This window comes from Chiloscyllium plagiosum, chromosome 22 (assembly GCF_004010195.1).
Source record: "Chiloscyllium plagiosum isolate BGI_BamShark_2017 chromosome 22, ASM401019v2, whole genome shotgun sequence".
NCBI lineage: Eukaryota > Metazoa > Chordata > Chondrichthyes > Orectolobiformes > Hemiscylliidae > Chiloscyllium > Chiloscyllium plagiosum.
The window spans coordinates 6671528-6699382 of NC_057731.1; the positions used below are offsets into that span (position 1 = coordinate 6671528).

The window sequence follows — 27855 nt, forward strand, 5'->3', positions numbered from 1 at the left end:
AAACTTACTAACTGTACCTCTTATGCTCACATCCAAATCATTTATATAAATGACAAAAAGCAGTGCACCCAGCACCAATCCTTGTGGCGCTCCACCGGTCACAGGCCTCCAGTCTGAAAAACAACCCTCCACCACCCTCTGTCTTCTACCTTTGAGCCAGTTCTGTATCCAAATGGCTAGTTCTCCCTGTATTCCATGAGATCTAACCTTGCTAACCAGTCTCCCATGGGGAACCTTGTTGTCGTCAGGTTGATGAATTTGGATGTCCGTCCCTCATAGTACTTCCAGGACATTAACTGTAGCTGTTCGCCACCACCTTCTCAAGGGTTATTAAGTGTGGGCAATAAATGTGGACCTCGTCAGTGATGGGCATGTCCCAAAAAGAGTAAATATAAAACAAAAAAATGTTCAACTGATAAAACTTCCTGCTGGGTGTCACATCCACCCAGTGTATAATTACTAAACAGTGAGACTTTGTCTTTTTTTTTCATTACACCAAGATTTAAACCTCTGGGTACTGTGTCAGTAAAGTATACTATCCTGAGAAATACTCTCCACCAAATCGACAAGGCTTTTTTTGACAATAATTTCCAATCACATATCTTCTACTGCTGAGAAGAGCAAGTTGATTGGCATGCTATCACCTTGAAGTTCTCCTCCAAGTCATCCTGACTTAAAGATGTATTGTCGTTCCTTCTTTATCACAGAGTCAGTTTTCTGGGATTATTACTGATGGGATTAACAATTGATGGTAATATTGGGACAAGTCAATTCCTGGTTGAATGGGGGATCTTTAATTTTTGCAGTTGGTTAACATTGTGGTTAGTCACTGGAATGCACAGTCAGCTGTAGATGTGCTTTATCTACAGAATGTGAATTTGTTACGCACAAAAAAAGTGCAGTTTTAAAAATCTTAACACAAACCACAAAACAATGTTTCAATCTGTTTCTCAAATCCATCCATTACGGAATGTCAGTCTCAGAGAAATATCCCTGCCTCTTGGCCATTTAAAATCTTTACTTAGCTGTGACTTTCCAACTTAATAATAGATTTCAACATTTGCCCTCTGACAGAGGCTACACTAACTGGCCTGTAGGAATAGGTGATGCTACAGTAATTAGTAGACGGCCTATACATTCCCTCTGCAACGCCCTTTTGGACACTAGCATTTCTGTTTCTGGGCCATCTCTGTTCAAATCCATATTTTTAACACTCAGTGCAAACCTGACTCAGGTTCTGAGGTACTTGCCCACACTGACAGGTAACAGCAGAAGCTGCATGTCTCAAATGCATTACAGTGTCAGAAATTGGCTGAGGGGGCAAGGGAATGGAAATTTCTTGGAAGGGAGAGACTAAACAAAGCATTTCAAGAGAAGGCTACTTCGCATTATGAAGACTGGGGTAACAGAGAGAGAAAGAGAGAAGAGATGAAGCAGCAGAGACTTTAGAAGCAACTTCCACATGGCAGGGGAGTAATGGGTCACGGTTGCCTCGCAATAGTAAAGCCGAGAGGTTGGGGTGGAGAATGACAAAAGACTTGAATTGGGAGTGTTTTCTTTCTTTTGCGTCTGTGTTCGATATGAACAGGACCAATGTTCCTTCATTGGCTTACAGACATCTGCATGGATGCAATGAGGGAAACCAAGTAACTTGTACTTATTCTGCTTGCAGAATTGGCGAGAGAATTGAACTTCTCTGTTGACGATATTAATCAGATTCGGGTTGAAAATCCGAATTCGTTGACCACTCAGAGCTTCATATTGTTAAAGAAGTGGGTCCTTCGAGATGGAAAAGATGCAACAAGTAAGTTAAAAAGATCAGGAAATAAAGCATGTTTCTGAGCGATAAAATTCTACACACAGTAATGGATTCTATGTCCAATTTCCTGTTAAAGTTGCAAATGAACCTGTTTCCTCCATCGTTCTGAGGCTACACATTTCAAATCTTCGCAACTCACTGCCTAAAAGGAAATCACAATTTTCCACATTCTTTGTGATCTGAAAGATTTCCTGACACTCTGGAGACCACATTATACACAATCAGCAGCTGTGGTTTAAGCTCTGTGGTCTTGCCACGTCCAGTCATGAAAGTGGTGGACAATAAAACAACTGGCAGGAGCAGAATGTCTCAATAACATCTCCATCCTCCATGACAGAGGTTCCCAGCACATTTTTAGAAAGAACAGGGCAGGTTTTGGTAACCCTTGACAACCAGACATGCCCATTCATGATCCATCTCGACCTTCCCCTGAGGTCCCAACAGCCCAGCCACAAGGCCTCTGCCAATCTGATAAATACCTTGTGGTATCGAGAAATGGCTGAAGACATTGGATGCTACCATGGCTTTGGCACTGACCACATTGAGAAACAGGAACAGGAGGTAATTGTTCACTGCCCTGACTTGTTAGCTCACTGCTGGCATGTATCAGAAGCTCATTTGTCTGCCTTTCCTCTGTCTCACTGCATACACTTGCCTCATAGAGTCCACCAGTCTTTACTTCCCACTGTTACGGGAAAGCAACCAACATAATCAAAGACCCCTCCCACCCCAATTATGCACTTGGAGGAAGAATGCCTCATCTTCCACCTCGGGACCCTCCAACCACGCGACATCAATGTGGATTTCACCAGTTTCCTCATTTCCCCTCCTCCCAGTTCCAAACTTCCAACTTGGCATTGCCCTCATGACCTGTCCTACATGTCCATCTTTCTTCCCACCTAACCGCTCCACCCTCCTCTCTGACCTATCACCATTACCCTCACCTCCGTCTACCTATTGCACTCTTAGCTACCTTCCCCCCAACACCACCCCCATCCTCCCATTTATTTCTTCACCCCCGCGGCTCATACATACGTGAATAGATTCAAGAACAGCTTCCTCCTTGCTGTTATTAGATTTCTGAATGGACCTCTCAAACTTTCAATCTAATGTTGATCCCATTCTTTGTCATCTTCTCTACAGCGCTAACATTGTATTCCTCACTGTGTTCTATTATCCTAATGTACTTTGTACGGTATGATTTGCCTGTACTGCAGGCAAACCAAAACCTTTCACTGTACCCAGGTACAAGTGACAATAATAAATCAAATCAAATCAGTCTTAGACTTGACCCAATATCTGTAGCTTTTTAAAGCAGTCCAGCAAAGTGCTTCCTGATTTATTCACAAATGTTCTATATTTGTAACTGTGCTTTATTATTGTGTCCTTTGTTCTGCTTTCTCCAAATCTGTCCAGTTTGTTTGCTGGATGCAAAACTGAATTAATAGTCATCATTATCATTTATCAGAATACAAGTCGAGAGCATAGTGCTGGAAAAGCGCAGCAGGTCAGGCAGCGTCCGAGGAAAGTCAATGTTTTGGGCAAAAGCCTTTGGTCAGGAATTGATTCTCCTGCTCCTCGGATGCTGCCTGACCTGCTGTGCTTTTCCAGCACCACACTCTCGACTCTGAGCTCCAGTATCTGCAGTCCTCACTTTCTCCTCTTTGTCAGAACACAAGCCTGTTTTGATTTAAAGGCTTGTCAGCAGGTGCCCATCAGGAGATTGTCCTGCCGAAGTGAAAGGCTGATTTATTCAAAAGATAACACTTACACTTGAATGAATTTAGTCCCGTTAATTAGTAGAACGCTGATTCTGTCGGAATGCTTCCTGTCATGAAACACAGTCAAGATATCTTTGTTTTTTTCTGCAGCCGATGCCTTAAGCAGGGTCCTCAAAAAAATTAACCGGATGGACATTGTGACCCTACTGGAAGGACCAATATTTGACTATGGGAACGTGTCAGGCACGAGGAGCTTTGCCGATGATAGCTGCGTGTTCTTGGATCAGTCGGATGGTAATTTTACTATCTTGCCTCTTCTGGTTTGTAACAATCTGGGTACATGGAAAGAGCTGGTCAAACACTGTTTATAGAATGCATGATGGAGGTAGCACTAAAGACTCTGTACTAATTTGAAAAATGCATTGATAATGTTGGAGCTTATCATAGCTGGAATGCATTCTGATGTGATGCAGTACTGTGCATTTATGAGTAGATCTGACAATGCTGGTACTGAGCTTCCTGCTGGGAGTGTGTATGGGGTGCCCAGCACAGTGGGCCCAACAGGAACTCCCATCAATTAACAGAATGGGAGATACTGCAGGCCCAGCAATCTCCATATCTGCGTTCTCTCTACAGCTGCAAGTAGAACTGAGAGCTCTAGAGCCCAAAGGTTCCAAATTAAATCCTGATTGCATTGTGATCGCGTGGTCATTTACTTAGAGAGTGTAAGATGCTAGTGCCCTTACCTTCCGGCTTTTATTTCTGCTGTTTCAGTTTTCTTCTGATTGTTTTGCACAGATCCAGCTCTTCCGTTGCAGCTGCTTCTTCTGCACTTTGTCACTCATCCTCTCTGAACCTACCTCGGCACCCCCTTTCCTGTGCCAAGATCCGACAGTCTCTGCTCTCCTCTCTGCTGACTTTAGGAAGCTGTGCTGATTGTGCTCCTCCTGCTGATGACTAAATTGGATTTCCTTTTATTGCGACATTCCCAATCCCATTCCAGTCCTACCCATTCCTTCACTTTTGTATCAGCCCCTTTGTGTGTTGAAAACAAAAAGCAGTATGGTTATAATTTCTTTGTCTGCAAGTGAATACAATGTTGATCATTTCAAATCATTTTTCTCTCTTTTCCTTTTGATCAGTGTGCTTATCTCTGCATTTGTCCTCAAGTTGACCAAAATCTCCTTTCTCACTGCGATCTTCATCGTTGTCAAAATCCAGTGGATCTGAAAACTTCTCATAGAAACTTCCTTCTGCATCCTCCTCCCTGTCTTGCTATCACTTACTCATTTCGTGGTCAGCTACTCATTGTTTCCAATCATTCTAGAAATGTGCAGGCCTAAATGTGGTGAATGGTTTGTAAAATCTGAGGACTATTCCAAAACACTACTTCAAAGTCAAATGTGAATACCAGGCCATGTTAATTTTACGAATAGTTTCTGTAATTAATAGCCAGCTATTCATGAATAGTATAAACAGTGGCCATTATAGTACAGTGAGTGACAACCAGGGAAGCTAACATTCACCTTTATATAAAAACAAATAGCACCAATTGCCTCAGCTAAAGCTTTATGTGAAGTGTTTAAGTAACATGTGGAAGGAATTTGCGAACAGTAGTAACGAAAAGATGAAGTTTAATTTACATAAATGCAGGGTGTTGCATTTTGGGAAGGTGAACAAGGACAGGTCTTACACACTTAATGATAGGACCCTGGGCGGTGTTGTCGAACAGAGAAACTGAGGGGTTCTGGTGCATAGTTCCTTCAAAGTTGTGTCACAGGTAACAGGGTGGTGAAGACTTGCCACACTTGCCTTCATTGGTCAGAGCATTGAGTATAAGAGTTGGGACAAAATGTTGAGATTGTACAAGATGTTGATGAGACCGCTTTTGGAATACTATGCACAATTCTGGTCACACTGCTGTTGGAAGGATATCATTAAATTGGAGAGGGTACAGAAAGGATTTATCAGATGTTGCCGGGACTGGAGGGTTTGAGTTATAAGGAGATGCTGGATCGGCTGGGACTTGTTCCAGTGGAATTTAGGAGGTTGAGGGGTGACCTTATACAGGTTTATAAAATCGTGAGGGGCATGGATAAGGTGAATGATAAATGCATTTTCCCTAGGGTAGGGGAGTTCAAAACTAGAAGGCATAATCTTAAGATGAGAGGAGAAAGATTTTAAAAGGGCCCTGAGGGGTAGCTTTTCATACAGAGGGTGGTTTGTATGTGGAATGAATTGCCGGAGGATGTAATAGATACAGGTACAGGTACAACATTTAGAAGATATTTGTGCAGGTACGTGAATAGGAAAGGTTTGGAGGGATATGGACCAAATACATGGAAATAGGCCGAGTTCAGTTTGGGAAACCTGGTTAGCATGAACGAGTTAGACTGAAGGGCGCATGTATGACTCTATGACAACTTAGCATCTTTAACAACAAGCAAAGAAGTCCTGAGGTATTTCAAGCAGGATCATCAAGCAAAAATTGGCACTGGGGAAAAGATATTCTTGGGATGGTGATTAAGAAGGTGATCCAAGGCAGGGAGTGCAGGGATGGTCTTAAAGGGTAAGAGAGAGAGATGGAAAGGTTTAGAGAAAGGAACATAGTGGACAGACCATGAAGGCATTACTGATAGGGTGGGATGTGATTGGAGTAGGCTATTCTTGAGGAGAAAGTGAGGTCTGCGGATGCTGGAGATCAGAGCTGGAAATGTGTTGCTGGAAAAGCGCAGCAGGTCAGGCAGCATCCAGGGAACAGGAGAATCGACGTTTCGGGCATAAGCCCTTCTTCAGGAATGAAAGAAGGGCTTATGCCCGAAACGTCGATTCTCCTGTTCCCTGGATGCTGCCTGACCTGTAGGCTATTCTTGAGGCTGGTGTACACACCGATCCTGAGGTCATGTCATCAGGTGACTAAAAGTGGCAGTAGAGAACAGGGTGGCGAGGAGGGAGTGGAGCACCAATCGGTTTCCTTCAGCTCTGTCAGGATAAAACACCCCTTTTACAACTCAAAACTCTAGCCATACTCAGAATGTTATATGTTTCTGGTGGCCCCTTGTTGTGAGGAAGATTATAGCCCATCGCAAGTGTGGTGCTGGGAGACTGCAGTTACCGCTTAGTTCTGGCTAACCAGGAAACTCTCCCAGTCTCACCACCTGCTGTCAGAAGGATTTACCTGTTTGACCTCCTTATGAATCCACCTGTCATGACTGTCAAATCCTGGGCTGAGAACCAAACTTGCCCCAGATTCAGAAAGACCATTCACCCACCATAAGACCTCTTTGATCCAAAGCTACTGTTGCTGTCAACCAGTGCAAAGTTCTCACCATTGGCCTACTTCATGGACTGCAGCTTAGGATAGCTCGGGCCACACTCATATTCACTCAGGGCACCAAGTGTGGGGAGAAACATGATCAGTCAGGCACAATATGGGCACAGCTGGTTGGTATTGGCAGGTGTTGATGCCCCTCCGGCTGTCAGCAATACCAGCCTGAACCAAGCTGGCCACTTGGCTGTCACCCTAGATGTGGATTGGTGAGAGGGGATTGCACTGCAAACATCAGCATCCACAGCTACATCCCTCCCCTCATTACCAAGGGAAGGCTTGTTTGGAAGCAGAGATGTGGGGGATGGTTTTCATCATATCACAGCTGGCCTCTTGCCCCAAGTCCACTGTAGAAGGGGCCGAATGTTCCCAGCAGCTGCGCTGGAATTAAAGACTCTGCCTTCTGTCAGTCGCTCTGTCCAATCCAGTCAATCATTGTGTGTGCACCAGTGCCTTTTATTCTTAAATGCCAGAGATGCCAAGTAACTGGCTTGATGGCTGCAGTCTTTAATAAAATAATTCAGTCGGCCGCTCTTCTATTTTTAACAACCCGAAGACAGCACTATACTGCATTTTCCTTGTTGCTACCCACATCTTCATTTTGGCTCTTGGCTTTATATTTCATTGGCCATATTCCTCTGCCTGTGGTTCATTTATGTACAATTACTGTACTGATAACTCATAGATAGTAAAAAGAAATCACAAACAGGACAAGTGTCTGACATTTAATCCCAAAGAATATGCGACATTCTTCTTTAGATTGCTTTATTTGGGTAGCGGGGCTTTGAGGATATAAAAAAGCCAATTTTATTCACAATTAACACTATGAACAATTCAGTAATGATTCTATGTTCTGGGAAACTGGTAAAGGACAGCTTTGTGGAAGGTTTCTGACATCTCAGGGTTATCATGCTGTGTGTGGGCATGACAGTCATGGAATAATATAAAATAATGACTTGTCCCCTTTCACTGCACTGCACAGAGACAGGAAGACCCAATTAATATGGCCTCTCATTCATTGATAAGTGGAGAATGTCCAATCATTTGTAAGTCCTCTTGAATTTTGCCTGCCATGATATTTGTCTTCAGTAATCACACTGCCAGTTTGGATCAGTTATCCTGTAAAATTGAAGTCACCCATACTGGGACTACTTTTCTTTGCAAAGAAACCAGCTTGGAAGAGTAGGATGGTTGATTGCAATGAAAGTGTGTCATGAAAGTGTACGTGTTTTGTACAATCCACTCTGTAGATCATAGAACCCTTTCCCCAGCTACATTGAGTGTGATACCATTGCCTGTTATGTGTTTGTGCATGTTGTGTGTAGCTTGTGCCATTGTGTTTCACCCACTCAGGTTACCCATCCATTCAAAAGGAGCTGCTGACACCCGCTGGATTGTGCTATATGCCACCCACCCCTCTCCGATGTGACGATTATTTTAGTAATTTTTCTAGTGTAGGATCGTCCCCCACAACTCCCTGCGAACCAATCCTGTGTCCAAAAGCAGCTGCGCCTTTTGTAGACGCCGAGGACACAGCACTAGATGCCAATGGCACTGATCGCTCTGTGCCATGCCAGGTGATGGGGGAAGGGGTCACTTCGCAGCAGAAGCAGGCGAATGAGACGGCTGGCAGCCAGCGTGAGACTGGGCATCCAAACACCGAGAACAGCGTTGCTCAACCTTGCAGTAAAACGCAGCAGGAGGAGCACAATCAGTCACTGGAGGACGAAAGCACGGCCAGGCAAAGGGCATCTTCCAGCCAAGTTCAGCCAGAGGAAAGGGGTGACTCTGAGGAGTTTGCCGAGTTCTCATTGAAAGGCCTGGACTTTGTTCAGCCAGGTGAAGGTTCAGGTGACGAGGAGGTGACAAAGGAAGAAGACCAGAATCTTCCCCATGCTCAGAATTCCCAGAACAAATTTTTTGCAGTTCCAGGTTGGCATAGTGACACATCCAGTGTTGACGTGGAGCCACCAACCCCGAGACGCTGTAACCTGAGCACTGACAATCTGGATGAAGACGATGGCAAGTAAGTGAGATCTTTACTGCTCTTAGAGACAGTAGGGTGTATTGAGATGGGCATTGTATGACCACACTGTACTCCCATTTATTATACCTCAGAACAGGTCTAAAGAAAAAGTTTTGCACAAATCCGTCCCCATCCATGACCTCTAACCAAGTTAGAAAACTTTACAGCTACTGGTATACTTTTGAAATGCAATATCTGGTTCACTCTGGATTCCTACATTTAAAAAGAAGTTCATGCAAAGCAAGCTCCCGCAGTGTGGTAATGACTAGAAAATCTCCTTTAACGATGATGCTGGAGAGAGAAACTCCTGCTTCTCTTTAAAATGGGAATGTGGAGTGTCTGCCTGAGAGAGGGCAAGCTCCGTTTAAAATCTCACCCAAATTCCGGTCACCTCACTACAGGAAGGATGTGATAGCACTAGAGGAGGTTCACCAGGATGTTGCCCGGAGTTGAGAAATAGTGCAATAAGGAGAGATTAGATAGGCCTGGGTTGGTTTCTCTACAGCAGAGAAGACTGAGGAGGAGACAAGTTTGAGGTGTATGAGATTATGAGGGATATGGACCGGGTGAATAGAGAGCAGCTGTTCCCCTCGGTTGAGGGGTTAATCATAAGAGGGTAAGGGGCAGCAGATTCAGAGGGGAGTTAGGAAAAACGTTTTTGATTCAGCGGGTGGTGGGCATCTGGAATGCACTGCCTGGGAAGGCAATGGAGACTGGAAACCTCACAACCAGTAAAAAAATGTGGATGAGTCCTTCAAATATCATAACATTCAAGGACAAATGCAGGAAATTGGGATTAACGGACTTTTAGTGGTAGTTATATCAGTGCAGACATGATGGGCCGAAAGGCCTTTTCTGCGCTGTATGAATCTATGACGTAGCTAAAAGGTGGCTTCTCTGACAGTGCAGCACTCCTTCAAGACAGCACACAGGCTGGCATTCTAGATCTTACACCTTTGGTGGGAGAGTTAAAACTCTCCCTGATGTAGCAGGGAGAGTGTTTCTGATTGCTCGGATTCACTTCCTTTCTGTACTTGCTGTCAAACAAATTCAATTAGTTTTTTTTGATTGGATTACTTAGTGTGGAAACAGGCCCTTTGGCCCAACAAGTCCACACTGACCCTCCGAAGAGCAACCCATCCAGACCCATTCCCATACATTTACCCCTTCACCTAACACTATGGGCAATTTAGCTTGGCCAATCCACCTAACCTGCACATCTTTGGACTGTGGAAGGAAACCGGAGCACCCGGAGGAAACCCACGCAGACACGGGGAGAATGTGCAAACTCCACACAGACAGTTGTCCGAGGCCGGAATTGAACCCGGGTCTCTGGCGCTGTGAGGCAACAGTGCTAACCACGCCCAGGTGCCATCCATCAATCCAGTTTTTACATGCTGAGAGTTTGTGGTGGAAACACAGACATGAATGGTTAGTCTTGCTATAAGGGCCAGGATGAATGGCTCCTGTGAAAATGGAGAATGTCATTTTGGACAAGATAATCCCTTTATGTGTATCTATGACACTAAGACTGCAACATTGGTGTGTTTTGACTCTCCCACCAAAGGTGTAAGATCTAGAATGCCAGCCTGTGTGCTGTCTTGAGGGAGTGCTGCACTGTCAGAGAAGCCCCCTTTTAGCTACATCAGAGATTCATGCAGTGCAGAAAGGCCTTTCGGCCCATCATGTCTGCACCGATATAACATTGGGTTGATGGAGGGTTCTGGTTATCTTCGGAGTTTGGGGCTTGGCCTCAATGTTGCAGCATGATTGAGGTGTGTCATATATTGCAGTTTCCTGCCCCACCCTGCGCCCCTCACTCACCATCCTCCCAGCCCTAACCACTTCCCCAATGTGCTTCACACCCTCCCGTCCTTTTGAGTTCACCTCCAATAATTGGCTTCCCGCTGATACTGCCATCCCGTGACTTTGGAGATGTTTAACACAGAATATAGGGGTTTTGATGAAAACAGACATGTTTTGTGTTCCCCAGCTGACATACATCACACACACCTACATGTGCTGCAAGTCGGGTGTCATCTTGTAAAGTTATGTTTGGTAGTTGGGTGCGTGGGGAGACGTTTTGGGGCAATTTGATCAAGCATATTGGTCCCATTTTTAAAACCTCATAAAAAATCCTGTATTTTGATATAATAAAATATCAGACAGCCTGTGAAGAGAAGACACTGAGATGGTGGGAATGTCAGGGTAAGATTCCCTGCAGTCTTGGCTGTAGAGAGACAAAACTGTGCCACCACTGGTGGGAGGATGTCATTACAATAAGCTGAAAATGTGTTGCTGGAAAAGCGCAGCAGGTCAGGCAGCAAACAAGGAGCAGGAGAATCGACGTTTCGGGCATGAGCCCTTCTCCTGCTCCTTGGATGCTGCCTGACCTGCTGCGCTTTTCCAGCAACACATTTTCAGCTCTGATCTCCAGCATCTGCAGACCTCACTTTCTCCTGTCATTATAATAAGCATGCTTTGGAGATGCCAGTGCTGGATTGGAGTGTACAAAGTTAAAAATCACACAACACCAGGTTATAGTCCAACAGGTTTAATTGGAAGCACACTAGCTTTTGGAGCGACGCTCCTTCACCAGGTGATAGTGGAGGGCTCGATCCTAACAGAATTTATAGCAAAAATTTACAGTGTGATGTAACTGAAATTATACATTGAAAAATTGATTGTCTGTTAAGCCTTTCATCTGTTAGAATACCGTGATAGTTTCACTTCTTTCATGTGTAAATCACAAAACCTTTTTTTAAAAAGTTGCATTCTCGGGTTAGCTGTTAAAAATGGTGATAGCTAGACAATATGTTGAAGGTGGAGAAAGTGAGGACTGCAGATGCTGGGGATCAGAGCTTAAAAATGTGTTGCTGGAAAAGCGCAGCAGGTCAGGCAGCATCAAAGGAGAAGGAGAACCGACGTTTCGGGCATAAGCCCTTCTTCAGGAATGAGGAGGGTGTGCCAAGCGGGCTGAGATAAAAACTGCATGCATTCATGTAGAACTCTGAGCTCAAAAACTGCATGAATTTATGTAAAACTCTGTTATCTCACTTTTTAGATTAGAATCAATCTAAACATCATAGCATAGACAGAGAACACAGGGGACTAACACCTTCAACATATTGTCTAGCTATCACCATTGTTAACAGCTAACCCGAGAATGCAACTTTAAAAAAAGATTTTGTGATTTACACGAAAGAAGTGAAACTATCACGGTATTCTAACAGATGAAAGGCTTAACAGACAATCAATTTTTCAATGTATAATTTCAGTTACATCACACTGTAAATTTTTGCAATAATTTCTGTTAGGATTGAGCCCTCCACAATCACCTGATGAAGGAGCGTCGCTCCGAAAGCTAGTGTGCTTCCAATTAAACCTGTTGGACTATAACCTGGTGTTGTGTGATTTTTAACTCATTACAATAAGCAGTCTCCGTGATAAATGTGGGTTTGGAATTTTAAAACAGACTAAGTGTCATCAAAGGTGTAAAAAGGCTAATAGCTGAAAATAAGATTTTTAAACCATTGTGGATCTATATGTTTTATTCTATACATAAATTAGCCTGTGAGAGCTCTACTTGAGCAAGTCACTGGTTAAACAACCCTCTGCCCCATGTGCCACTGACAGTAAGAAAACAGCATCCTCAGCAAAATATTGAAATGCTGCTTACTCTGTCCCAACTAGAGGAGGAGTCAGCAAAAATCATAGTGTCAAAATTCCAAAGTACTCAAAACTGGTAATCTCTATTTAATGGGAAAGAGGTATTAGTTTCATGCACCTTTAAGGCCTTTATGTGCTTGCAGCTGTATGTGTGCAGCCAGGCCTGTGATGAATGGGGAATTGAGGATGGCCCCTGTATTATCACAACTGAGATTGAAGTACTGCCTCCCTGTGGTCCCACTGCTCCAAAGGTTACAACATGAAATGAGACACACACACCCACACATACACATACGTGCACCCACACATACACACGCGCACACAACCCTGCCGCACACCCACTTTGGAGACAAACGCATTTGGCCCAATAATGATTAGGTCTTGAAAGTAAAACAGATGTGATGTTTGTTCGTAGACGTTTGAGGCATCTCACCACTTGATAATTTTTCAGGCACAACACTGGATGCACCATAAAGGATGCCTTTTAGAAACAGGAGCGCTGAGCTGGGATGTTCGTCTTTCATCAGGCTGGACTCCTAAACACTCCAACTGCCTCCTAAACACTGTTCAAACAGAAACTGGCTGTCAGGAAGTCCTAGCAGGTGACTTCCGAGCATGAGGTCCAGCAATTTATTGGAACCCTGTGGTTTCCAACAAATACATTCTTAAAAGAGAATGTTCAAAGTGACAATCCAGTTGTCCACCGAATTTAAAATCGATCCGTTTCTCCACAAATCTTCAAATCCGAAGTCCTGAAAATAGTATTAAGTATGAAATCTTCGTCAAAGCATCCAAATTACTGATATCTAATCCTCTGACCGAAAACTCAGAAAGGTTGACTCAATCATTTCCCACTGCTTCTCCTTGCTTCTCCACTCATAGTCAGAGGATAACTGATTGCTCCTTTGGTTACCGAGTGCAGGAATTGAATATAAACTTGCGAAGTCCTAGAGATTGGTTTGTGTTGGGAATTGTGTGGAGGTCATGTCAGAGAGCAGGTGCGTAAACTCCGTCTGGCAGTTTGAGAATCTGAATGCAGAATCTGAATGCTGGATATGAGGCTACAAATCATCACAACTCATGGGGAGACATTGGTGGGTGTCTTCCACCATCTCAATGTCTCCTCCATCTTACCTACACATGATTTTGGCCACTTAACTACCTCCTGAAGTGTACCGGCAAGCCACTTAATTGTTGTAAATTGCTACCCAGTGATTGAAGGAGAATGTTCAGCATCTCTACTCTGTGCCTCCAATGATGGGCATTAAATATTTATTTTAACAGCAATGCCCAAATCCCCAGAGTTTTTGTATAATTTAGTTCAGACTTAATGTCCAACATTAGGATTGAAAATTAAACAAACTGAGTTATCCAACATGTTGTACTGCTTTACACTCAAAGGATATTTGACCATTATTCTCCTGTTTTGCAGCCTCCAAGAACAACGAATCAAGAATGATTTGGCTGCGTCCGTGATGTTTCACATGAAAGGACAGGTTCTAAAGCCTAAGGAAAATGGCGACCACGATGCACATAGGTTGGACCGTCAGAGAGAGTCAGGCCATGCTACAGCGGGGCCTTTGATTCACGAGGTGGCCAACGATCTGCCCGTAATGACACAAGACAGGAAAACACTAAATGGAAAGGTCCAGAAGCGTTCGGTGCTAATCACAGAACAGACAGAGCCGGCGACGGAATTGCAGAAAGACCTGGCAGAGACAAGGCGACTGGGTGTGGACGAGCACGGAAGCCCTCTGTTCAGCAGCGAGAGAAAAACAAGTTGGTCATCAGAGGTCCTTAAATCAGGACCAAACTTCAGGGATGATGGTTCCTCACCAGCAGAACACAAAGCTCAGGTGATGTAACTTCCCTTCATCTGTGTGACAATATATATTTTAATTGGTAAATTAATTTAACCACCTCTTGGATGACTGGGTTTTTGTTCATCTTGCTCACAGGCTGGATTTTCTTCCTTCCCAATGGCTGGTTTTGTATTGTTGTTATTCACCACTGATATCAGACAACCCTTCCCTTCCCAGGTTCACTTCTCACTTCATACATTTTATCCAATAGAAGCAAAACTAATTTTCCATGACAAAGGTGGTATGATACTTGATTAAAGTGAGAGGAAAGTGATGGTAACATATCAAAAATGGTGAATGCATCATCATATATCTTGAATACAAAGTAAAACAAAAAGATTAGATTCAAACCTGGAACCCTCTTTGCCCTTTTTTGTCAGCCCAGTGGCTCAGTGGTTAGCACTGCTGCCTCACAGCGCCAGGGACCCTGGGTTCGATTCCAGATTCATGGCAACTATCTGAAGGGAATTTGCACATTCTCCCCGTGTCTGCGTGGGTTTCCACTGGGTGCTTCAGTTTCCTCCCGTAGTCCGAGGATGTGCAGGTCAGGGTGGATTGGCCATGCTAAACTCCCCATAGTGTTCAGGTTGAGCGTGTTAGCCATGGGAAAAAGTTGAGTTACACGGAGGTGGGTCTGGATGGGATGCCCTTCGAAGGGTTGGTATGGACTTGTTGGGCCGAATGGCCTGTTTCCACACAATAGGGATTCTATGAATTGCGATATTCTGCTTTCCTCACATCTCCACCCTGTCTCTCAATCCTCCACCCACTTTGTTCCACTCAAGGATCTGTGTCCTGGACGCAGATGGAGCATTACCACAGAAAGTCACTAAGGAAACAGATAATCCTTCCTCGATTTTAGCCACTCAACTGCCTCCCGAAGTGTACTAGCAAGCAATTCAATCGTTTTAAACTGCTACCCAGTGATGGAGAATATTCAGCATCTCTATTCTGTGCATCCAATTATCGACATTAAAGGTTTACTTTAACAGTGATGTCCAAATCCCCAGAGTTTTTGGTTAATTTAGTTCAGACTTAATGTCCAACATTAGGATTAAGAATTGAAGAAACATGAGTAATCCAATATGTTGTACTGCTTCATGCTCAAAGGATATTTACCATTACTTGGGACTCAAATCAAAGTGAGATCCTGTCTTTTAAAAATTAAAAGACCGAACACACATTGTAGATAGAGGTGTACAGTGTAGGTATACACTGTTGGATAATCTATTCATGGTATGGCAGGATTATTCTTCTTTGCATTTTGTTGTCATCAGCAATGAAATTACTTAGCATGAGGTTTCCTTCCAATGGCATCATTTCCTGCATTGAATCTGCAACACGGGTTCTGTTCGGAATGGGATATACACTCCATCTGGGCGAAAGTGAGGGCTGCAGATGCTGGAGATCAGAGTCGAGAATGTGGTGCTGGAAAAGCACAGCAGGTCAGGCAGCATCCGAGGAGCAGGAGAATCAATGTTTCGGGCATAAGCCCTTCATCAGGGGCGTCGAAATGTCGACTCTCCTGCTCATCAGATGCTGCCTGTGCTGCTGTGCTTTTCCAGCACCACACTCTTCGACTACAATCCATGTGGGTCTACCCTTAAACAAAGATTCAGGTCAATGCATATATCCAACTTAAAATGAGGGACAATGAGAAAGATTTTAATTTAGATATCTTCATGGTGCATTGTAGGTCTCACTTTGGCCACATTCCTTCCCATTACACTATTGAATGTGTAAGTTGTCTTCTTAATGAGTGCATAGTTTAAACTGAATAAAATTGTACCCAAAAATGTGTGAAATTGTGTTTAAATCTTAACCTCCCAGTTCAAAAACTAACAGAGCTTCTCTTCCGAAATAAGTCAATGGTTTCTTTCCAAGCATGAAGAATACAGGACACGATATTCCAGTTATCACTTCAAATGGAAAGGATTAGATTCCCTTATCTAAAGAAACCATTTGGTCCCCTGCCTCCATAAGGTGGATCAGAAGTAAGAAGAGAAGCGACTTTAAATGAAAGAAGCAGCTAAGATTGTAAAATATTTAGGTTTAAGATAAATATTGAGTTACCTTGCAAGTGATTGAGAGAATTGCTGTGTTATTTTGGCAGCTTTGGCTATAAGCCGGTCCTGTAAAGGGAATATTGGATAGGGAGTGCAAGGTGCCAACTGATGCGACATGTTTGGAAAGACCCCGTGCCTAATGACATGTCAGTGATAAGTGGTGATAATGCCAGCTAGTTCTCATTGGCTTAAAGCAAATGCATCTGCCCATGTCAGATACCATGTTACAATGCCAGCTCCTAATGTAATCTGCTAAAATGCATCAATCAGGAACTTGGGGAAAGCGAGACTAGTTCGGATGAGGAGGAGATTATCACCACCAGGGTGACTCGCCGCAAGGTGATTCTGAAGGTATCTGGTCTGCTGAGTTCAGCCTGGCTTTGAGAACGGTTTGAACTATTTGCTGTGTACTTGTTTGGTGTTCTCCAGTTTTCTATGTCTTTAGCTTGCTAATTTTGAGCATGGCTTTCATGCGATGGATTGGTTTGATGAGTTGTGTGCGTGTTGATGAACAGTGCACTAAATTGCAATGATCTCGATGTTTATGGTGATTGTCTTTCCAGCTGTGCTGGTGAAACTGCTGCTAACCTTCTCCAATTTTCTCAAGGTTATTTTCTCCTTGGCTGGATTTTGCCCTCAGACCTGCACTTTCTACTACCTAAACCCACCAGTCATTTTTCAATTATGAGTTCAGGCAATGAGTTTGGTTACTGTAGGCATCGTAGTCTAGAATAGTGGTCCTTGCTCTATATCTATGCAAGCTTACTTGCTATCGATAATGAACAGGACCCTGGGCCTTCACTAGTTAGGCCACTTTTAAAATACTGCATTTAGTTCTGGTCTCCCTGTTATAGGAAAGATGTGAAACTTGAAAGGGTAGAAAAGATTTACAAGGATGTTGCAGGGGTTGGAGTGATTGAGCTATAGGGAGAGGCTGAATAGGCTAGGGCCTTTTTCCATGGAGCATCAGGAGGCAGAGGGGTGACCTTATAGAGGTTTATAAAACCATGAGGGGCATAGAGAGGGTGAATAGTCAAGGTCTTTTCCCCAAAGTATGGGAGTCTAAGACTAGAGGGCATAGGTTTAGAGTGATAGGGGAAAGATTTAAAAGGGACCAGAAGTGGTCATACGTTGGAACATAAAGTAGAGCGGAGCAACGAGAGTTTGATTTTTGATCAGTGACACACCCTCCTCCCACCAATCAAGCTGTGGTGTTTGCTGATTTGAGCTCAGTCTCACAGGAGCTCAGTGTTTATCAAGTACCCTGGTGCACAGTGAGGGATTGGGAGAGGATCCTCTCAGTGCACGCTGTAAACTGGACCAGATGGAACCCTATTAGGAACAATGGGGGAGTAGAGTTCGAAATGATGAAGTAGATCAATCAGATGGAATTGTTGGATTTGGCTGAAATGGAAGTACTTGTCAACGTGGGTCTCACAGTGTACTGTCAGTGTGAGTGTGTCATGGTGTACTGTTGGTGGGATTCAGTGTGTGGGTATCACAGTATGCTGGCTCTGTGTGTGTATGTGAGAGAGTGTGTGATACGGGGTGAATCAGCCCTTTTTGATCTCCCTTGTCAGTCACATTAACTTCATCTTCACTCACGGTTATAACTTTCTGATTTAAAATGCAGTTAGCTATTTTTACCAGAAACAGCAAAGAACTTGCAAGCTTTTCTTGAGTGAAAAAGAAGCAATTTTGTTACCTGCTAATCTGGAAAAAATAAGAAAGACACAATGTCAAGCATATGGCATTTGGACATGCTCACTCATGCACCCGTGCAAACTTAAAATGAGGATAATGTCCTGCAAAAGAGAAAGCTTATGAATATATACATTATTTTGGGTGTCCTCTGAGGCTTAATGTTTTAACCTGAGACCACAGTTGTTTGGTTGGTCTTTGACCACTAACAGGATTGAATGTTGCAGTCGCCTTTTAAGTTCTGGTTCCCTTGTGTTTCTTTCGAGACAATGTTGTCATTGGGCTTTCCTCCTTGAGAGACAGAGATTGAGAGCGAGCCATTTCCAGCCTGCTGCAGTGCTGCAGTCCAAAATCCATCTCCCTTTTTTTTTGTCCCCAAAGGAGTTCCATGAAATAAAAGCTGGTTGTGTCTTCAGTCTACACGCAGTCTCCAACATATGAAGACTCTCATGGTGATAACCATCAGATATGAGGACCTTCTCACACCTTCGAGCAAGAGCATAGACTGGTTTCGTTGCGTTGGTGTGAGGGGGTGGGGATAGAGGAAGAGAGAATATTAATTTCATCTCAGGTTGTCTAATGGACATTGGGTACAAAAAGTGTGGCCACCCTGTGCAGTCAGATGACCACTGTAAGTCAGTGTTTTTGGTTCCTTTTTAAAAACCATTTCAGTCGTTGCAAGTTCCAGATGTTGAATCAGATGATAGGATTCAAGATCAATAGTCCATATTTATGTTGTCATGACAGTCTGAGTGTGTATCAGTATGTATCTTTTCGTGAGGCAGATGCTTGTATAAGTGAGGAAGCCAAGAATGGGCATTTGTTTGTATATTCTGAATTACATAGAATCACTTTTTGAAATTCCACCAAAGCAGAATTTTCACAAAGATTCAGGATCAACTCCACCCTTTCTTACAAGGCTCCTTCGTTAGGTCAGCAAAATGGTTAGCGGGTCATATCTGATTATTGCTACGTTTCACTTGTGAATGAGAACATACATTCACAATGAGTCCCTGTCAAATCTGCCAATTTCAATCTCAACCCAGTCAAAGTCAAAGCAAAATACTGCGGATGCTGGAGATTTGAATTAAAACCCGAGTTCTGGAGCCAGAGAGACCTTTCATTGTCCGTTCTGATGGAAGGTTTCCATAACTTGAGGTGTTAACTCTTGTTTCTCTCCCCACAGATGCTGTCAGACCTGCTGAATTCCTCCAGCACTTTCCTGTTTTTATTTCACATCCCAATTAAAACCAAGTCTCCTGTCAGTCTCTGCCATTTCCAGGGTTGATTATGAATGTAATCTGTTCGGGCGATCGAATGTGTCCATTATCTGATTGAAATGCTGAAGAGCTGTTGAGCTGATCAAAAATGCTGAGATGTTCCTGGTCTCATACGTTGTCTGTGTGAGGGAATAGTGGCAAGGGAAAACGTGTGTGTGTGTCGTAGGGGGTGCGGGAGCAGTGTGATGGGAGTCCCACTCTATAGGGACTGTGTCCCTCAAACTGTCTGTCCATCAGAAACGTTCTGTAACCATGGCTATATTCTTGTTTTGGATGGTGTGTAACCTTTATTGACCTCACTGTGGTTTTTCTTTGGGCGTGACCTGGTTAGAAAGAGCAGAACCATGTGAAGCTAAACCAATCCTTAACAGTGAAGCTTGAGGAGGAAGCTGACTTCTGTGTCTGTCCCATTAATGGCTCCTAAGCTGATTGTCTTCTGTCCTCATCTTCTGGTGTTGGAAATGAAACTGCTCCAAAAACGATTGTTCTGTACATTGTGAAACATTAACGGTCTGTAATAACCTGATTTTGTATGTGCTCGTGTGAATGTTTGGTTTGAATGAACAAATTTTGAGCCAGTCTACTCTTTGAATTAATGCATGGCATTTAACAATATTTTTGCTGTCGTGATGCACCACACCACGAGTATTTTGGATGTTATAAAGATGTGCCAAATTCATTTATAAAGATTACTTTTTTTGCCCTTCAGAGCACGAGATTATTCATTAAAAACTGATAAATGGATCCCAAGCTAGATGATAATGTATGATAGTAAATACGAATCCTTTTCTCAAAAGTTGGTTTATTTACACAATACAGTATTGCCTCCTATCTACACAGCCAGTGACCCAGCAGTCTCTCTTTATATGTGCTCTGGATACTTAATCAATCCCTCTGATCATTAACCATAACAAATTACCATGGGCCTTCCCATTCACGGGCTGCAGTACCTCACACAGGAGGGTGGCTGAGGGTCCTGGAGTCACCGGCATTATGGCCCGGTCTTCAGTGAAAGTCTCCATGTAGCCTTGATTGAGATGGAGTCTGCACTGCCTCAAAATTAAGATGGGGGAGGTGGTGGGGTGGGGAGCAGGGTATTCTCTCAGTATCTGGGATGGAACCAGCATGGTCTCCCAAGCACTGGGAAAGGGGGGAATAAGAAAAGAACAGATGGGGAGGAGGGGTCCAATGTTACTTGGTCTCCAGCTGAATCATTCAAAAAGAAATTACAAAATAGACGCATGCCCAAGTAAAAGAAAATGAAAATGATTGGGATTGCAGTGAAATCCAGTAAGTTAGATGGACTGCATCTTTGTCCCACCCCAAGGTCCTCCCCTTAGTTAAACAGCAACGAGAATGCTGGCGCACGGATGGCTTACACCGTGGTACTACCCTGTTCACACAAGCTGGCCACTCAAGTCCAAGGAGCTGCAGCACCCCATTAGTACTGGAAACATGAAGAATCATTCAAGCAGCCGCTCTCTTGAGAGAGAGAGAGGAAAGAGAGAGTCTCAAGTCACTGCTGAGTGACAATGAATCCCTGTCAAATCTGCCAATTTCAATCTCAACTCAGTCAAACTCAAAGCTAAGTGACTTGTGGATGGAGAAGTTAGACAAGGGCAGGGTTCCCATCTTTGGTTGGACATTGTCTTGAGCTATCCTAATCCACTGCTCTTACTCCTCAATAAGACCATCATTTATGAGGCATCATCAATCAGGACGTGAACGGGCTCTGTGTTTAGTGAATGAATGATTCTTGTCTTTTGATTAAATAGGGCCTTTTCTCCCCATAGAACATCTCTGGGACACACACACAAAATACCCCCACTGCCTGTGGCTGAGCACTTGAACTCCCTGTCTCACTCCTCCAAGGATATGCAAGTCCTGGGTCTACTCCACCACCAAACTCTTGCCACCCGATGCCTGGAAGAAGAACACCTCATCTTCCACCTTGGGACCATCCAACCACACGGGATCAATGTGGATTTCACCAGTTTCCCCATTTCCCCTCCCCCTACCTTATCCCAGATCCAAACTTCCAACTTGGCACCACCCCCTTGACCTGTCTACCTGTCCATCTTCCTGCCCACCTATGCGCTCCACCCTCCTCTCCGACCCACAAGCCCCATTCCTGATGAAGGGCTTATGCTCGAAACATCGACTCTCCTGCTCCTTGGATGCTGCCTGACTGGCTGTGCTTTTCCGGTACCACACACTTTGACCATCATCTCCAGCAGCTGCAGTCCTCACTTTCTCCTTTTTTCCCTATGCCTGGCATTTTTTTTAACTCACTAGTGGGACATGGGCATCACTGACTGCCCAGCATTTGTTGCCCATTCCTAGCTGCCCTTAAACTGGGTGGTTTTCCTGGCCGTTTCAGAGGGTAGTTGACCTACTGCAGTGGGTCGGGAGTCACATGTCAGCCAGACCAGGTGAGGATGGTAGGTTTCCTTCTCTGTTGGTTGGGTCAGATGGGTTTTTCCAAAAAATAGTTTCATGGTCATCAGTAGATTCTTAACTTCAGACATTTTTGTTTAATTGAATTAAAATTTCACCATCTGCCATGGCAGGATTTGAACCCAGGTTGCTAGAATATTAGTTGAGTTTGAGGTTGATAGTCTGGTGATAATACCACGAGGCCATCACCTGCACTTAAAGTTTTAAATTAGTTCCCACAAGTTTTGAAACTAATAACAACTTTTTATTTGTGTGTAACCTATTGCTCACTGCAGTGTCCTGATGATTAATCTCTTAATTCTTAGCCACTACGCTGCTCCAGTGGTTAGCACTGCTGCCTGTCAGTGCTAGGGACCCAGATATGATTACTGCCTCAGGCGACTGTCTGTGTGGAGTTTGCACATTCTCCCCGTGTCTGCGTGGATTTCCTCCAGGTGCTGCACTTTCCTCCCACAATCCAAAGATGTGCAGGTCAGGTGAATTGGCCATGCTAAATTGCCCATAGTGTGAGGTGCATTAGTCAGGGGTAAATATAGGGTAGGGGAATGGGTCTGGGTGGGTTACTCTTCGGAAGTTGACGTGGACTTGTTGGACCGAAGTTTAGATTAGAGTGGTGCTGAAAAAGCACAGCCGGTCAGGCAGCATCCGAGGTGCAGGAAAATTGACGTTTCAGGCAAAGGCCCTTCATCAGGAATCAGGTTTCCTGCTCCTCGGATGCTGCCTGAACTGCTGTGCTTTTCCAGCACCACTATAATCTATACTCTGGTTTCCAGCATCTACAGTCTTCACTTTTGCCTTGTTGGATTGAAGGGCCTGTTTCCATACTGTAGGGAATCTAATCTAATCTAATCACATCAGGCCTATCCTTTACGGTTGATAAACCCAGGTCTACGAGAGCTGCATTAAAACCAATGAATAAGCCCACTCCTGATCAGACTGTCAGGGGACAGGGATTGTCGTGGCTCTGCCAAGCTGAATGCTTTGTTATTCCCTATTGTTAAAAGGACGCCTTCATTTTCACATCCTTTAGGGAGAGGACGCAAAGAAAGTTCCTGGAGAGATGGTTACACAAGAGCGGTTCGTCGATGACGATGGAAATGTGGTCACCAGAAAAGTAATGCTGGCCAGCTTTTATCTGCTTCTTAATAAAAAAAAACATTTTCCTCATTGAATTAACCTTGTGCACGGTTTGGCTCTTAAACCACCGAGCACAGTTCTTTCCTTTAACCTTTTGAATTCCTTTCAATCCCGTCCCTACCTTTAGGTAACCCGGACAGTGGTGAGTCGACTCGTTCTGTCTCCTGACAGGGAGCATGAGGATGATGATCTGCACGGGCTAGGCCGAGGTGCAGAGGATGGTGCTGACTACTTTGGAAGTGGTGTCATGGGAACGGAGGTTTGCAGATGTTTTGGAAAAAAAAGAATAATGGCAGAATTAACGATTAGCTGGTAAATTAACAATGAGAAATCCATGTTGGAGACAGAATTGGGGCTTGGGTGGTAGTTCCCCTCTCACCCTCACCTCCCGCCATGAGTTAGAAACCATTCTGTCAGGACCGAAGGGCACTTTTAATTTGGGAAGGGGTTAAAAATGTTAAGAAACACAAAGGCTCGATTTTAAAATTGTCCTTATTCAGATCAACCTCTGAGCGAAAAATATTCACATTTCTCAGACAATTACTGATCCAAGAAAATGATCAGGTCATCGTTCCTGAGCCACGTAAACCCACTTCTCTGCTTTTTCCACGTGGCCCTGCAATTTTTGACCGGTTTGTTACCTTTGTCCTAAGCAAGTGTTTGGAACCAAAGCAGCGAGCCGTCCGATCAATTGGAAGTCGAAGGGCAGAATGGCCTACTCCTGCACCTATTGTCTATTGAAATCGGGTCATTATTCTATATGTTGCAGTACTGTCTTTGGTAAATAAGTCACACAAGCAATGGAATAACAAACTTCTGTCTTGTGGGAAAAAAACAGGAACTTGGAGCTGTCTACTTTGATTTCCTGGATTAAAGATTCTTAACCAATTTGTATTGCTCAACTGGTTAGAGTTGCCGAATTTTTTAGTTGCGGAGGAATTCTTTTTTCTCTGAGGCTAATTGAATCAGTGGAATTCTTTACCGCAGAGTGCTGTTGAGGCGAGGTTGTGAAATAAATTTGAAGCTGAGATAGACAGATCTTTAATCAGTGAAGGAGTCAAGGGCTATGGGGAAAAGGCAGGCAAATGTAATTGAGGCTTATCAGATCAGCCATGACTCATTGAACGGTCCAGCAAACTCAGTGGGCTGAATGGCTCTACGTCTACTGTGTATTATGGTCTTAACCAGCTAGTGTTGCTCATTCCTTTAGTTAACTGGTTAAGGTTGCTGAACCTCTCGATTATTTTGCCGATTCTCTTATTTACTGGTGGGTGTTAGTTACTTGTGAACCTGCAAGTTAACTGGTGAATGTTTTATAATCTGTGAGTGACCCCATTAGAGTTTCTGAAGCCCTTAGTTAACCAGATAGTGTTACTGTTACTCGTACTTAGCTGAGTAATGTTGCTGAACTGGATCATTCAGGTTTTGTTAATAGTTTAACTCGATAGTGTTTGACTTGTATTTTGAAGACGAGATTGGTGCATTTTCTTCATTGCTGACATTTGTACAAAACGTAATTCTGGTTAGTGCCATTCTTAAATTTTGCTTGGAGAATGTTATTCCCACGTCTATTCCCATGCCTTACATTTTTGTATAATATTCATTCATGCAGAAAATTAGTTTGGAGGAGTCTGGATAAGGGTAGTATTATTACTAATGGTGGCTCAATGGTTAGCACAGCTGCCTCACAGCGCCAGGAACCAGGGTTCAATTCTACCCTTGCGTGACTGTCTGTGTGGAGTTTGCACATTCTCTCTCTGCCTGCGTGGGTATCCACCAGGTGCTCCGGTTTCCTCCCACAGCCCAAAGATGTGCAGGTCAGGTGGATTGGCCACAGGAAGTTGCCCATAGTGTCCAGGGGTGTGCAGGCTACGTGGGTTAACCAAGGGAATACAGGTTTACGGGGATAGGGGTAGGTCTGGCTGGGGTGCTCTTCGGAGGGTTGGTATGGACCTGATGGACCAAATGGCCTGCTTCCGCCCATTAGGGATTCTATGATTCTATTTTGGGAATTGATCCTGTTAGTACCTTGCAGCTGATTGTTAATTCTGTGGTTGTATCTGATTTTCAACCTGGTTGGAGTGAGCTGTTTGCTGAGGCGTGTGCTGAGACTAAAATTGCTTCATGTAATGAAGGGCATCAGCTCACTTCATCTTGTGACCTACCTGCTTCCACTGCACAAATCAAACCTTACAAAGGGTGCCTGGCTTCAGCTTAAAATCTCCAGCTTTGTTACGCTTTGCACCTGAGCTTGTCGAGATTTTTGTAATTACTGTTCGGTTGATTCCCAGCACCACGATGGAACTGCTACCCATCTGATCCGAATGTGGAGTTTCTGCCTGTATCCCTTGTTATTCCTCAAGCGGTTGGGAATTTGCTGATGGCTGCTTGGGGTGCTGTTAGTCGATTCTTCTTTATACAAGCTGACAAGCCAGCTACTCACGTTTGTGTGGAGCCCCCTCTTATTCGTAATAACATCTGAATTTTAACATTTCAGGAATAATATGAGTCTGATTATTACTGATGCTTTGAATCAGATTTCCTGGTGTGATGATTGTTCTAACACTCTAGCACTGAACTTTCTCATTAATGACTTCTCTTGCAGGACTTTCCCTTGCCACCGGCTGGTTTGTGGGGAATAAAGTATGGCATTTATTTTTAAAATAGCCTTTTACTGATTTCGCTCTGATGTCTTAATGCTTTAAGGCAGTGGTTTCTTGTGAAAGTGCAATGTGATTATCCTACCTCTTGAGGCTGTTTCTTACTCTATAAATCAACCACTTTTTTTCTTTTTTTTCTCAGCAGGTTGAAGGATATAAAGTTATCAGAGTGAAAAAGGAGACTAGACAGGTTGATAAGAAGACTCATTAATGGTCAGACAAGATGCAAGAAAGGGTACAGGTACAGTAATCCCTCGCAAAGAGCGGTGTGACAGTGCCACCTACTGTTTGAATTTTGTATAAAGCAGACAAGAAAGCAAATGCAGTTACTGACTTCCAAGTTGCAATGAAGTGGAATTGAACAACATGGTTCATTGCAGAGAGGTGACTCTCAAATAGCCAGTTCTGCTTTTCACTGAATGATGATGGTACAGAAGAGCTCTTGTCCATACTGGATCTCTATTAGACCCACTCAGTTTGTCCCACTCCCTTGTCCATTTCAATAATCCTGGAAAGTTATGAAAAGTTCCATCAAATCTCCTCTCAACCTGCTTCTGTCTGAGATCACCCTGTGCATGTGAATACAAAATATAAAGCAGATTTTCTTTTTAAAATCACTTTGTTTTATTTTTGGCTCTTCTACAATGTATGTTTTCATTTGTTTTTAGCATTTTTAAAGTGGTTTTATGATTTTTAACACCACTTTGAACTGCTACTATACGCGCTCCTGGTCAGGGTGTTAGCAATTGCAGCCTCATCTATAATTCAGGTCACAAGGCTGAGCACTGGCAGAAGCTGTGAACGATTTTAAAACATTGCGTAAAGTTTAACAGTAAAGCAAAGGTTTTTGGGGAAAAGAATGATTAAGATTGAAATCCAGTTCTTTTACTAGTCTTATTCTAACCACTTCATTAGAGGTAATCTAATAATCACAACAAAAGCCTTCAGAAATGAGATAATGAGAATCCAGAGAAAGTATATTCCTGTCAGGGTGAAAGGAAAAGGAGAAAGTGAGGACTGCAGATGCTGGAGATCAGAGCTGAAAATGTGTTGCTGGAAAAGCGCAACAGGTCAGGCAGCATCCAGGGAACCTGGAGAAGGGCTTATGCCCGAAACGTTAATTCTCCTGCTCCTGGGATGCTGCCCGACCTGCTGCGCTTTTCCAGCAACACATTTTCAGCTCAGGGTGAAAGGAAAGGAATGCTGGATGACTAAAGCAATTGAGGGTTTGGTTAGGAAAAAGGAAGCATATGTCAGGTACAAGCAGGATAGATCGAGTGAATCTTTAGAAGAATATAAAGGAAGTGGGAGTATACTTAAGAGGGAAATCAGGAGGGCAAAAAGGGGACATGAGATAGCTTTGGCAAATAGAATTAAGGAGAATCCAAAGGGATTTTACAGATACATTAAGGACAAAAGGGTAACTAGGGAGAGAATAGGGCCCCTCAAAGATCAGCAAGGCGGCCTTTGTGTGGAGCCACAGAAAATGGGGGAGATACTAAATGAGTATTTTGATTAGATTAGATTCCCTACAGTGTGGAAACAGGCCATTCGGCCCAACTAGTCCACACTGACCCTCCGAAGAGCAAACCACCCAGACCCATTCCCCTACATTTACCCCTTCACCTAACACTACGGGCAATTTAGCATGGCCAATTCACTTAACCTGCACATTTTTGGACTGTGGGAAGAAACCGGAGCACCCGGAGGAAACCCACGCAGACATGGGGAGAATGTGCAAACTCCAAACAGGCAGTTGCCTGAGGCAGGAATTGAACCCAGATCTCTGGCGCTGTGAGGCAGCAGTGCCACCCCATCAGTATTTCCTGTGGAAAAGGATATGGAAGATATAGAAAGTAGAGAAATAGATGGTGACATCTTGCAAAATGTCCAGATTACAGAGGAGGAAGTGCTGGATGTCTTGAAACGCATAAAAGTGGATAAGTCCCCAGGATCTGATCAGGTGTACCCTAGAACTCAGTGGGAAGCTAGAGAAGTGATTGCTGGGCCTCTTGCTGAGATATTTGTATCATCGATAGTCACAGGTGAGGTGCCAGAAGTATGGAGGTTGGCAAACGTGGTGCCACTGTTTAAGAAGGGCGGTAAAGACAAGCCAGGGAACTATAGAC

The 27855-nt window shown here is 43.8% G+C and overlaps 1 protein-coding gene across 8 annotated transcripts in view; it reads left to right on the forward strand.

Moving 5' to 3' along the window:
• Positions 1-27855, forward strand: part of ank3b (ankyrin 3b) — a 737210-nt gene that overhangs the window by 701241 nt on the left and 8114 nt on the right. For 6 of the 8 annotated variants that reach the window (XM_043712330.1, XM_043712329.1, XM_043712328.1 and 3 more), the window contains 8 exons: positions 1673-1804; positions 3691-3834; positions 8222-8894; positions 13996-14419; positions 16762-16842; positions 22960-23043; positions 23194-23325; positions 25869-25967. In XM_043712330.1, the coding sequence (XP_043568265.1) occupies positions 1673-1804; positions 3691-3834; positions 8222-8894; positions 13996-14419; positions 16762-16842; positions 22960-23043; positions 23194-23325; positions 25869-25937 (1739 nt within the window). In that variant the 3' untranslated portion in view covers positions 25938-25967. The remainder of the gene's footprint in view (positions 1-1672; positions 1805-3690; positions 3835-8221; positions 8895-13995; positions 14420-16761; positions 16843-22959; positions 23044-23193; positions 23326-25868; positions 25968-27855) is intronic. The other 2 variants (XM_043712333.1, XM_043712334.1) reach the window with 2 other exon arrangements.